Source organism: Carassius carassius, chromosome 28 (genome assembly GCF_963082965.1).
Source record: "Carassius carassius chromosome 28, fCarCar2.1, whole genome shotgun sequence".
In the NCBI taxonomy this organism is placed as follows: domain Eukaryota; kingdom Metazoa; phylum Chordata; class Actinopteri; order Cypriniformes; family Cyprinidae; genus Carassius; species Carassius carassius.
Window position 1 is genome coordinate 25,447,099 of NC_081782.1, and position 13,772 is coordinate 25,460,870.

Consider the following 13,772-nt stretch of genomic DNA (forward strand, 5'->3'; position numbering starts at 1 on the left):
GCCGATCGTGATCGGAGCACCCCTATCCAAGATAGATTCAACTCGTAGCAAAATGAAGTCATTATCATCCGAAATGTTTGCTAGCTGGTTTAATTCTGCTGCTACACTGGCCATAACCGCCATTACAGCTCCTCCACGTAACAACGTAATTGAGCCACACCCACTCATAAACATATAATTTGCATGCAGGTTGTCTTTGAAAATGAAAACGAAAATGAAAACAGTGAAATAAAAGAGGAATTAAAATGACAAGTAAAATTTAAATTTGAATTGTGTCACTATTATTGCGTGAGCGTTAATAAAGAGCTTTGTTAAAACTGTATGTGTAGTTTCTTTTTCACGTTTGGCTTTTCATTTTAATATTGACAGTCTTGCCTCGAGACTATTGAAAATGAAATGTGAAATCACCAATTGCATTTTATTTTTCAATTTGACAGGTATGTCACCGTGAAAATGAAATCATTTAATTTCATTCTCAATTTTGTCACATATTTTGCGTACAGTTTTCTGTAATGAAATCGTTCATCTGGTTTTAATTGTAATTTTTAATCATTTCATTTATTTATTTAAATTTGGCAGAAAATGCCTTCCATAGTAATCCAGAAAGGATTGTGTATTTATGAAACACATGTGACCGAAGTTACATTCCGGTTTTAAATGTGCATCTGATTACAAAAGAGCCTATGTGGTATTACACAATATTTGTTTTAAAGAGAACCAGTTTGAAGAAAGAGTAATCAACTTTTTTGGTTAAAGAATAAAAAATTTGAATGGTATGACAATTAGAGATTTGACTGTACAGAAATTGAAATCTACACAAAGTATAACAATAATAATTTGCATTGTTTGTGATATGAGCTAACCGATTGTTAGATTTAATCACCGTTGGTAGTGTAATTTATTGTAATGCTTTTGTCCTCGGTTGGTCAGAACAAACGTGGCAGACATTTTTATTTGGGTCATATATTCCTAGATATAGGCTAGAAGCTGTGAAATACAGTATCCACACTGGTTCGGTGACTAACGGTCACATATACTCCTCGAAACATTACATTGATCTGCGCTGGAGCCGTGCCCGGTGCCCAACCCACTGAAGATAATTGCGCAAATAACTGCAATTGCAGGTTTTCAAACAGATGGCGACAAAGAGGCAAAACTTATGGATTGCAGCTTTAAAATGAAAGCCCTTAGAGGTTCCGATAATGGATTTTAGCAGATAACAAAAAAAAAATCCTATTGCTTAGGAGAGAGACCTACATCACTGTACCCTGTAATGTGTTGCCTCACATGGAGGAGGAAGAGGAGGGCAGCTTGATGCCGGAGGAGACTCCAGAAGATTGTGTGGAGGACTGCAGAACTCCCGACAGGCTCGATTCCACTGATGGTACGTCAGTTTGTCACTTCTGAGGTGATACTTGGAAGTCTTTAGCCTTTCGGGTCACATCAAGTGCATAAGCAAAATGTATAGAATGCCGTTTGAAATGTGATTTAACGGGCTTGACTGTTCCACTTCAGCATCTGTGGATTCTTTGGTGCTGCAAACCAATGGCAAAATGCCCATGTGGGTTCGAAGACTGGTATGTATGTTTCTGTTCATAAAATGTTGTTGCATATTGTGTTCTTTCATGACCAGTGGATCTCTTGGTTGTCACAGGGTGGCAGAGGTGAAAATGATGGTGGTGACGTAGCGAATAGATCTCAGTACCAGCCACAGGGACGCTGGGCAGTGCAGTCAAATCCATTAGCCATCCGCACAGTACTGGAGATGAAGAGCATGCAGCTTCCCCTCTCACACACTCCCTGCAGAGCCGTGGGAGAGGAAGAATTTGAGAAAGACTCTCGCTTTCACCCTCAGAGTTTCAACAGTCTGCTGGATGAAGATGTTGACGATGAGCTAGAGGAGGAGGACAAGATTTGCTGTGTAAGTTATGTCATTTTTAACAAATTTGCCCCGCTATGCCCCCGTATACCACACCAGTGATCACTCTATACTGTGAAGCTGCTTTTTGGTGTTCCTAGTGCTTTTATTAGTAGAGTGCACAATATTATTAGTAAAATATCAAAATACTGTTCTAATATGATTAGTGATAGTTTTATGTAAAGTAAAATGATGCTGTCGAAGAAAATCTTATTTAAACCATAGCATTGCTAATGTATTAAATCATTAATTGTGCTTTTAAAACACGTTTGCGCGGCCCACTGCAAAAAAAATTAACTGACCCCGCTATTGTTGGGTTAATAACTTAGTACTCAGAAGCTAGATTGTTAACTGTGTTTATTGAATGAACTAGGGCTGTGCAATATGGACCAAAAAAAAAAAAAAACCTATGGCGATTTCTTTGATCAATATGGCGATTTCAATTTTAATCACGATTTTGACACATGCTTTACAGTCATAAATGCATTCAGGATGAATTTGAAACCTATTTCCAAAAGAAAACCAATTAGAACTTTATCAAAAAGTTGTAACGTCTCTAGAACAGACATAATTCAAAATAATCACTATAGTAAAGGTGTAACAAACTTTATAGACTTATGGCAAAAACATATAAATAAACAAATCCCGTATCCAGGGACTTTTTTTTTATTTTTTGCCATGCATTGGTCATAGAGCTCATTAATTGTAGCGGTCCCTCAGGTGTTGAAATAGATTTGTTATACATTATAAAGGTTCACATGTACTCCGTTTGCAGTGCGTATACAGTATGTGTATGCAATGCAGAAGCAGCAGCGAGAGCACGTTATTATAACGTGAAAGCACATTTAAAATAATGCGTGAGCGTGAATCTCTCTGCTCGCACACAGATTTCCTTTACTCTATCACAAAACCAAACATGCTTGCTCAGATACACGCTGCTCTCGCACGGAGAGAGTGTGCGCACTTAAAACGTGTCTACTCACACTTAAACTGCGTCCTGTGCACTCACAACTCTCTCTATGCTCATGTGCTAGATATTAATTATTTTCGCACGTTTTTATTTCTAGCCTTTTACAGTGTGAACTCTCTGATCCATTAACATGGGCTCGGAAAAAAGACGCATCAGGCAGTGTGTGAACCTGCAGTTAGGCATAAGCTCAGTCTGTTCTGTTCTACTGATTAGATCGGATAGCATACTGCGGGAGGTCAGGCCCACTGAAAATCGTGCTATAAAGCTATTTAGAAATCGCACACGCTAAAATCTTGATTTTATTACGATTTCGATTAATCACACAACCCTAGAATGGACTGGAAATTAACAAAATAACTCTGGCTGGCACCACTCAGCATAACGGGAAAACCAGATCCAGGCAGAGCTCGGCAGCAGGTAGACAGTCAGTGGAGCAAGCAGTCAGGAGGGAACATTTTGACAGCCATTAATGTTGACCCTGTTGAAACCCATTTATGCATGTTTGAATTTGTTGTTTTGTAGCATATGCAGCAAAAAAAATATCTAAGATAAATTGGTGGTTTATTCTTAAACCAATCAGCGAGCTCGAATAGTGGAAGCATAGTAACAGTTTAATATTTATTTTTTGTTATTTAATTATATATATTAAATTATTTAATAGTAATTGGCGGCCCACCTGCAATACGGCCCACAGGTTGAAAACCACTGATATAGAACATTGCTATCGCTCCAGAAATTGTCATTGATTTATGGTTTAATACTTGAAAATTCCTTTGAGTCAGAGTGACATTGTGTTGTATACTGAAAAGAAAAGTGGGACAGGCATTGAGCCCTGAGGTATCCCAATAGATTCTCACCTTTCCTCCACATTTATTACATTCAAGTTAATTTGATTGGAGATGCTTTTATACAATTTATGAGCTATTATGAATGGTGTCTGTTAAACTTTTCGTTGATTACATGTTACAAGGAGAAATGTCTGAATCACACTCATTAAGACTCATTGTTTTATTATAGTCAGGTTTGTTTTTACACTGAGCAGAATTATAAACGCACCCCCTTTTTTTGCCCGCATTTTTCATGAACTTTTTCTGTGTACACAAAAGGCCTATTACTCTCAAGTATTGTTCACAAATCTGTCTAAATCTTTATTAGTGAGAACTTCTCCTTTGCCGAGATAATCCATCCACCTCTGAGGTGTGGCATATCAAGATGCCGATTAGACAATCGGTTTGCATAATCAAAGAATTTCTGCACAAACAGTCAGAAACCATCTCAGGAAAGCTCATCTGCATGCTCGTCATCCTCATAGGGGTCTCGACCTGACTGCAGTTCGTCATCGTAACTGACTTGAGTGGGCAAATGCTCACATTCGATGGCGTCTGACACTTTGGAGAGGTGTTCTCTACACTGATGAATCCCGGGTTTCAATGTACAGGGCAGATGGCAGACAGGGTGTAAGGCATCATGTGGGTGAGTGGTTTCCTGATGTCAACGTTGTGGATCGAGTGGCCCATGGTGGCAGTGGGGTTTTGGTATTGGCAGGCATACGTTGACGATATGGACCGCAAACACCGGTGCATTTTATTGATGTCATTTTAAATACACAGAGATTAGGGCTGGGCGATATGGAGCAAAAAATATATCTCGATTTATTTAGCTATAACTGCAAAAACAAATATGCCAAATATTACGTTTAGGGCCCTATGAAACGTTTTATTTTTTTCTTCACCATATGTTTTATTGTTACCTAATTCTGTGTTTTAGCATGTGTAATTATTTAAATGCATAAAAACAACTTAATTAGTTTAAAAAAAATCTTAAAATAGCCTTATGTGAAATGATCAGAAATTCTGTTTATTTACATTTTTCTGGTTATCAAATGAATTTAATTTATCTTTTTAATTATTTAAAATTAAGCAAACTTTATTTTTTGGTTATTAAAAATAAAACATAGAAGAAATGTTGTGTGATTTATTCCTCAAAAAATTATGTTTGTTTCATTTTAATAGTAGTAGTAGTAGTGGGCTATGTACATTCTGCTGATCAATAGTAATAGATTTCTGGTAAATACTTTTATTTTGTAAATATAAATCATAGGGCCCTACGGCAGACATCTGCCTGCTGTTCGTCCGACGCCTTAAAACCGAAGTATCTCCATATAATGGAGCCAGTTGTCCTTTAATTATTATTATTATTATTATTATTATTATTTTTTTAGACTAGTTCTATACACGCTAGGGGAGGGGGTACAAAAGCAAGGAGGCGGGGGCGAGCACAGCACAGAGAAGGCAAGCAAGCAAAGTGGCGGAATTAAATATATCGTATATATCGATATATTGTTTATGTCAAAATCCATATCGTGTTTAAAAAATCGCCCGCACCTAACAGAGATACTGTGAAATCCTGAGGCCCATTGTTGTTCCATTCATCCACGACCATCACCTCGTGTTGCAGCATGATAATGCATGGTCCCATGGCAAGGATCCGTACACAATTCCTGGAAGCTGAAAACATCCCAGTTCTTGCATGGCCAGCATACTCACCGGACATGTCACATTGAGCATGTTTGGGCAGCTCTGGATCCATTCCTGCCAATATCCAGCAACTTCACACAGCCATTGAAGTTGAGTGGACCAACATTCCACAGGCCACAATCAACAACCTGATCAACTCTATGTGAAGGAGATGTGTTTCACTGCATGATGCAAATGGTGTTCACACCAGATACTGACTGGTTTTCGGACCTTCCAATACGTTAAAACTGCACATTTTAAAGTGGCCTTTTATTGTGGGCCAGCCTAAGGCACACCTGTGCATTAATCATGCCGTCTAATCAGCATCTTGATATGCCACACCTGTGAGGTGGATGGATTATCTCGGCAAAGAAGTGCTTACTAATAAAGATTTAGACAGATTTGTAATCAATATTTGAGAGAAAGAGGCCTTTTGTGTACACAGAAAAAGTTCATGAAAAATGCGGGCAAAAACAAAAGTGTTGCGTTTATAATTTTGTTCAGTGTACTACTCATACAGAACAGTGAAATCGCTCCATAAATTCTCTGTAAAGTCCTTTCTTGCCTGCCTTGAGATGGGTGATGCTTGACCTCCCATGATTTCACTCCTATGGTTTTTTACTCCTGAAATTTGCATAAAGTTAGACATTTCTCAACTTTGCCAAATTGCTGGACGTGCCTGCATCCATTTGCCAGCAGATGGAGTTGCTCGTATTGCTGGAAGTCACCATCTTTTTATTGAAAATAATTGGGATTATGCTGCTTTGTTGTGTGTCGCTGACACTTTGAATGGTACTTTAAGGACTTAAAGGAAATTTTAAAAGGTGATGCCTAGTCCTGAAAGTGTCAGGGAATTTATTTGGATTTTTTTTTTTTTTTTTTTTTTATACTTATACCCAGCTCCAAAGTATTTGCCAATAAATAACTGAATGCTGTAACTTGGAAAAAAAAAATAATAATAATTTCTTTAATTATTAACCAGGAGTCATGAAATGAACTGCTGAAAATAACATGGAAATTTGTTAGTTAAAAGCATAGACTGCATAAAAACATGGATGTAAGGCAAGGCAAGTTTATTTATATATAGCACATTTCGTACACCATGGTAATTCAAAGTGCTTAACATAAAACGAAGTAAAATAGTTATGAAAAAATAATAAAACAAAAATGAAAACAAGCTATTTTAAAACTTTGGAAATGATTTAAAAATTGACTTATTTAAAATTGAATTTAAAACAGTTAAAAATAGAAAATGATTTTACAAAAAAAATACAGTGAATACGTAAAATACAGTGCAATCGGTTCGGACATTGCACAGTGCTCATTCAATAAATGCACAGCTAAACAGATGGGTTTTGAGTCTACAGTTGTGGCCAAAAGTTTTGAGAATTACATAAATATTAGTTTTCAAAAAGTTTGCTGCTAAACTGCTTTTAGATCTTTGTTTCAGTTGTTTCTGTGATGTAATGAAATATAATTACAAATACTGACAAGAGTCAGTATTTGCAGTGTTGGCCCTTCTTTTTCAGGACCTCTGCACTTCGACTGGGCATGCTCTCAATCAACTTCTGGGCCAAATCCTGACTGATAGCAACCCATTCTTTCATAATCACTTCTTGGAGTTTGTCAGAATTAGTGGGTTTTTGTTTGTCCACCCGCCTCTTGAGGATTGACCACAAGTTCTCAATGGGATTAAGATCTGGGGAGTTTCCAGGCCATGGACCCAAAATTTCAACATTCTGGTCCCCAAGCCACTTAGTTATCACTTTTGCCTTATGGCACGGTGCTCCATCGTGCTGGAAAATGCATTGTTCTTCACCAAACTGTTGTTGGATTGTTGGAAGAAGTTGCTGTTGGAGGGTGTTTTGGTACCATTCTTTATTCATGGCTGTGTTTTTGGGCAGAATTGTGAGTGAGCCCACTCCCTTGGATGAGAAGCAACCCCACACATGAATGGTGTCAGGATGCTTTACTGTTGGCATGACACAGGACTGATGGTAGCGCTCACCTTCTCCGGACAAGCCTTTTTCCAGATGCCCCAAACAATCGGAAAGGGGCTTCATCGGAGAATATGACTTTGCCCCAGTCCTTAGCAGTCCATTCACTATACTTTCTGCAGAAGATCAATCTGTCCCTGATGTTTATTTTGGAGAGAAGTGGCTTCTTTGCTGCCCTTCTTGACACCAGGCCATCTTCCAAAAGTCTTGTCCTCACTGTGCGTGCAGATGCGCTCACACCTGCCTGCTGCCATTCCTGAGCAAGCTCTGCACTGGTGGCATTCCGATCCCGCAGCTGAATCCTCTTTAGGAGACGATCCTGGCGCTTGCTGGACTTTCTTGGACGCCCTGAAGCCTTCTTTACAAGAATTGAACCTCTTTCCTTGAAGTTCTTGATGATCCTATAAATTGTTGATTTAGGTGCAATCTTAGTAGCCACAATATCCTTGCCTGTGAAGCCATTTTTATGCAACGCAATGATGGCTGCACGCGTTTCTTTGCAGGTCACCATTGTTAACAATGGAAGAACAATGATTTCAAGCATCACCCTCCTTTTAACATGTCAAGTCTGCCATTCTAACCCAATCAGACTGACATAATGATCTCCAGCCTTGTGCTCGTCAACATTCTCACCTGAGTTAACAAGACGATTACTGAAATGATCTCAGCAGGTCCTTTAATGACAGCAATGAAATGCAGTTGAAAGGTTTTTTGGGGATTAAGTTAATTTTCATGGCAAAGAAGGACTATGCAATTCATCTGATCACTCTTCATAACATTCTGGAGTATATGCAAATTGCTATTATAAAAACTTAAGCAGCAACCTTTCCGATTTCCAAAATTTATGTAATTCTCAAAACTTTTGGCCACGACTGTTGTTTTAAATGTGACTAGTGTTTTAGCACATCTCTTCTGAAAGCTGATTCCAACTGCGGGCGGCATAATAACTAAAGGCGGACTCCCCTTGTTTTGTGTGAACCCTTGGTATTTCTAACTGACTTGATCCTAATGATCTGAGTGCTCTGTTAGATTTATATTCAGTGAACATATCTGCAATATATTTCGGTCCTAGGTCATTGAGTGATTTATATATGAGTAAAAGTACTTTGGCTTCCAGTTACATTTACGATTGATTTTAGTGTAAGTGTGTGATATGCTCAGATTTTCTAGTCAGAATCCTGGCAGCAGCGTTCTGGATAAACTGCAGCTGTCTAATTGTCTTTTTGGAAAGGCCGGTGAGGAGCCCATTACAATAGTCCACCCTGCTGGTGATAAAGGCATGATCAAGTTTCTCCAAGTCTTGACTGGAAACAAAACATCTAATTCTAATGTTTTTTAGATTATAGTATGCTGATTTAGTTACTGTAATGACATGACTACTGAAACTGAGGTCTGTCTCCAGAATTACACCAAGATTCCTGACTTGATTTTTAGTTGTTTGACCCCTAGAGTCAAGGTATGCATTCACCTTGAAAACTTCATCTTTGTTTCCAAACGCAATAACTTCAGTTTTTTTTCCTTGTTTAACTGAAGAAAGTTCTGGTACATCCAACTATTAATTTCACCAATACATTGGCAGAGGGAGTCAATAAGGCTGTAGTCATTTGGAGGTAAGGCTAGGTAAATCTGGGTATCATCAGCATAGCTGTGATAGGCAATTTGGTTCTTTCTCATTATTTGACTTTGTGGGAGCATATACAGGCTAAACGAAAGCAGTGCAAGAATTGAGCCTTGTGGGACTCTGCATGTCATGGATGTCCACTTAGACTTATGCTCTCCTAGACTCACTCTAAGTATTACCTGAACCATTTGAGTAACATCCCAGACAGCCTGACCCCGTTTTCCAGTCTCTCTTAGTAGTATCTTATGATTGACAGTGTCAAACGCAGCACTGAGATCTAGCAATACCAGCACTGATATTTTGCCAGTGTCAGAATTTAAGCGAATATCATTTATTATCTTAATCTGTGCTGTGATGCGGTCGGAAACCTGATTGAAAATTGTCCAGGTATCCATTTGAGTTTAGGTATTTTTTTCAGCTGACTAAAAACAACCTTTTCTGTAATTTTGCCCTATAAAAGGAAGATTAGATATTGATCTATAATTGCTCAAAATTTTCAGGGAGTTTGGAAATGTCCCAGAAAGAAGTGAGGCGTTCACCACTTCTAAGAGATCTGCTTCTAAACAATTTGGCACACTTTTGAAAAAAGATATGGGAAGTGTGTTAAGATAACAGGTTGACGATTTTAGGTGATGCACTATTTCTTCCAAAATTTGGATGTAGTGTCCGTGACGTGTGCCCTCGCCAAGAACGGGCCGTCGCCATCCGACTCTCCCGGACAATCAAAAATGGGCAAAAAGGCAGGAGCTACTTGCTGAAGCCATGCCCACGGAGCGTGACGGCAGTGTCAGCAACCTTAATTATGCAGAACTTTAAGTCTTAATATAATTTAAACAGATGAGTTATAAAAAAATTCACCCTCCTCACAGTTATCATGAAGGGCAAAATTAGCAATTTGGACCAAAATCATTTTACGCACCAGGCTGTAAACGTTTTTTTTTTTTTTCTGCTGTAAAGTTGGGCATTTTAACATGGGGAGTCTATGGGATTGACTCCCTTTTGCAGCCAGCCTCAAGAGGCCAGTCAATGAATTGCAGTTTTTGTCACTTCCTTATTGGCCTCACGAACCCTGTTTGTAGGTTTGGTCTTATTTTCCCAGCTTCACGTTACTGGATATTTGAGAAAAATGACAATTGACAATGGTCAAGTGGGTAAGAACAGTTAATGGGACTAACAAAAACACAAAATCTATAACTCGAAGTTTGAGCCAATAATAGCAGTGATGCTTTTCTTAACAAGGCTAACTAATAATCATATCCATGTAATCATCTGATCCCTTAATTGAAATATGAAGGTGTTTGTTCATTTGTTTTAGGATTCCCGAGATGGGCTTAGCTCTTCGCTCAAGGAGCCACATTTTCTGCAATTGCCACATGGAGAGGAGAACTTTCATCCAGAGCTCAGCTCACCAGACAAGACCGGCTACATTTTGTACCCAGCAAACAGCACTGCTCTGTCCACAGGAGAAGGGTAAATTGCTTGTAATGATATCTGGTTTACTTAATTTTTTCCCTTAGAAAGTGGGCATATTTACATTTAGTAATTTAGCAGATACTTTTCCAGCAACATGAGAAATGGTGTTATTTGATTTTTGTTTAATATTTAAAAATGCCTTAAAGTATCATGACTTAGAGTAGCTTTGTAGTATGTACTCAAAAGATAAGGGGATCAAGCATTGAGCCCTGAGGTATCCCAGTGGTTACTTGATGTGAAAGTCACCAGTCCCAGAGTGCCATCCATCCATCCATCTTCTTCCGCTTATCCGGGGCCAGGTCGCGGGGGCAGCAGTCTAAGCAGAGAACCCCAGACTTCCCTCTCCCTAGACACTTCCTCCAGCTCTTCTGGGGGGACACCGAGGCTTTCCCAGGCCAGCCGGGAGACATAGTCTCTCCAGCGTGTCCTAGGTCTTCCCCGGGGTCTCCTCCCAGTGGGATGCGCCCGGAACACCTTCCCGGGAAGGCGTCCAGGAGGCATCCGGAACAGATGCCCGAGCCACCTCAGCTGACCCCTCTCGATGTGGAGGTGCAGCGGCTCTACTCTGAGCTCCTCCCGAGTGACTGAGCTTCTCACCCTATCTCTAAGGGATCGCCCAGCCACCCTGCGGAGAAAGCTCATTTCGGCCGCCTGTATCCGTGATCTTGTCCTTTCGGTGAGAGTAGGAACGTAGATTGACCGGTAAATCGAGAGCTTCGCCTTGCGGCTCAGCTCTTTCTTCACCACGACAGACCGGTACATCGACCGCATTACTGCAGAAGCTGCACCGATCCGTCTGTCAATCTCCCGTTCCATCCTTCCCTCACTCGTGAACAAGACCCCAAGATACTTAAACTCCTCCACTTGAGGCAGGAACTCTCCACCAACCTGAAGTGGGCAAGCCACCCTTTTCCGACTGAGTCCCAGAGTGTTTTTTTTTTTTTTTTTTTTTTACAAATTATGAAAGGTTGATGTGCCAGATTCAAACTGAATTGGAGGAAGGAAATAATAAACAGTGAGACACATTTTCATATGGTGAAACTGGACTTTGTACACACAGTAAATTAAATATAGCTATATGAAAGTCCCCAGTAGCATTTTCACTTATTGCGTAACCTTTTTTTTCATGCAGAGAGTTTGATGTTAAAGCTCTGTGTCAGGGTGCATGTGATGACCCTGAGGAAGAGGAGCTAAGTCCAGATAGTGCTTGTTCAGCTGAGAGTCCAGCCTCCCATAGCAACCATCCCCATGACCGTGAGTCACATTACCTGCTGTGTTTGGAGTGCTGTAAAACATTAGTAGTTGCCTTGAAAAGTTGAAGGTCATCCTGTTTATGTGACATTATCTGTTTTGTTGCTTTGTAGAGGAAACCGACTCCCTCAGTCAAGTGAGCTCCACAGGAAGCTCAGGAGTTGAAGAGGATGAAGAAGAATCTGGAACTTTGCTTCACCAACATTTTGACTCTCTGGGTGTGGCGGCTAATGGTAAAAGATGTTTGCAACATCAGCTGTCTGTTTTTAATGGAAATCAACATTTTATTGGCTTAAAAAAATACATTGAGTACACAATACAAATTTGTGCAGTCTGAGAATAAACACATTTGTGATTTTCATTTTGGTTGAAATATTCCTTTAAGACGATGGTGAATTTCTTATTGCTAATCTTATCTGCTGTGGATGTGGAAACTCTTGTAGAAAAGTTCAACACTGATTCAAGCAGTCTGCAGCCCCCAACAGACAATAACTTCCTCAATCCTCGTCTCAGCATCTCCACGCGCTTCCTCTCACGCTTTCAGAGCCGCTTTCGGTGAGTCAGCATCCATGTCTTAACTGTAATGTTCAATATGTGTAATAGAGAAATATAAGATTACAATTATAGCTCTTCTCTTCCCTTTTGAGATCTAAATAAAACGGGGGAAGAAGTGTCTGTGGAATTACATATTGTAGTGTGTCATGAAGATGACATTGTACATTTCATTTCTGTCTTCCTGTTTCAGCACTATTGGGACTAGTGGCAGTACTGTTTGCAGGCCTGCAGCCTGCCTGCCCTGTATACCGGATGAATCCAGTGATAGCTGTCTAGCCCTTGATGGAACAATGGTATGATTTTTTTATTTAAGTCTGAATGTCATACAAGATGATCCCATTGGTTGTTCATTCCAATGACAAATCAGACTGAATAGCAATGTCACAAAATTCTATGGCATTTCTTTAGCTTTAAAAAAAAAAAAACTCAATAGAACAAAATGGTGCAATTAATCATAAATTTAACCACTTCTCCCATATTGTTAGTGATGCCATTGTTGTTCTGTAATGTGCAACCTCTACATATGATAACACCTCTGTAATGTGGTTTTAGGTTTTTATATTTCTAGTTCACCCAAAAAGGAAAATTGTCATTTACTCACCCTCAAGTCTTTCCAAACCCACAAAAGTTTGGTTTATCCTCTGAACACAAGTGAAGATACATAATGAAACCAGAATGATTTCTGTTCCTCGATTTGAAAGTCTGTTCCTTTTTAAAATCGCAGTACCCCTAAAAAGAATCTACATGAATCAAGCAGTTTAATCCAAGTTTCCTTACAAGACATGATTAACTTTATATGATGAACTGATTTAGTTTATGCTTAATCATTTGATAAATGCACATATAGTATATAAAGAACATCAAAAATGGTAAATGGAAGCTCACATGTGCTTGTGTGATGCTAGAGAACCGATGAGGTTTGTTCTTGCATCTCACTCACTCAAGCATGTTTGAACTTCCACAAGAACCACTGGCGTTTGTTCTTATGTGCAAAGCAAGTATAATTTGAGCTGCAGTAGCTATATTTGATGTGCTCTATTTATGTCCATTGATCAGTGTAAATAAAAAGCCTAAATAAAATCTTTATCCTATAAAGTAAATGACAGACTTTTCACTTGTTTATAACTATCCCCAAGTCTTAAGGGTATATCTGCTAATAGTTTGAAGTCCTTGTTTAGGATTACTCTCTTAGTTTAAATGACCTCAAAAGCACGGACAAAAAAAAAAGTGACTTTCATAATAATCAAAATAATGACTTATTTTTTCATAAGATACTTTCTCTTAATAATGTAAAACTTTCTTGAAAAAATGACTTAATCCACGCAAGCGCAATGCAAGAGTGACAGCACGCTAGCGACATCTCTTAGTCAAAGCCATGCAGGAACACCGCAAACATGTTTTCTGTAATCTAAAGTGTACAATCTGTCTTTTAAATAACGTTTTCAGATAAATTATCTGCATGTAGTTTTGT

General features: G+C 39.1%; 1 protein-coding gene across 1 annotated transcript in view; it reads left to right on the top strand.

Moving 5' to 3' along the window:
* The window catches only part of wdr62 (WD repeat domain 62), a 38,275-nt gene that overhangs the window by 19,657 nt on the left and 4,846 nt on the right, over positions 1–13,772 (top strand). Inside the window, exons 20-27 of the mRNA XM_059514909.1 lie at positions 1,245–1,384; positions 1,516–1,577; positions 1,655–1,921; positions 10,338–10,492; positions 11,628–11,749; positions 11,860–11,979; positions 12,190–12,301; positions 12,492–12,594. Coding sequence (XP_059370892.1) covers positions 1,245–1,384; positions 1,516–1,577; positions 1,655–1,921; positions 10,338–10,492; positions 11,628–11,749; positions 11,860–11,979; positions 12,190–12,301; positions 12,492–12,594 — 1,081 coding nt within the window. The remainder of the gene's footprint in view (positions 1–1,244; positions 1,385–1,515; positions 1,578–1,654; positions 1,922–10,337; positions 10,493–11,627; positions 11,750–11,859; positions 11,980–12,189; positions 12,302–12,491; positions 12,595–13,772) is intronic.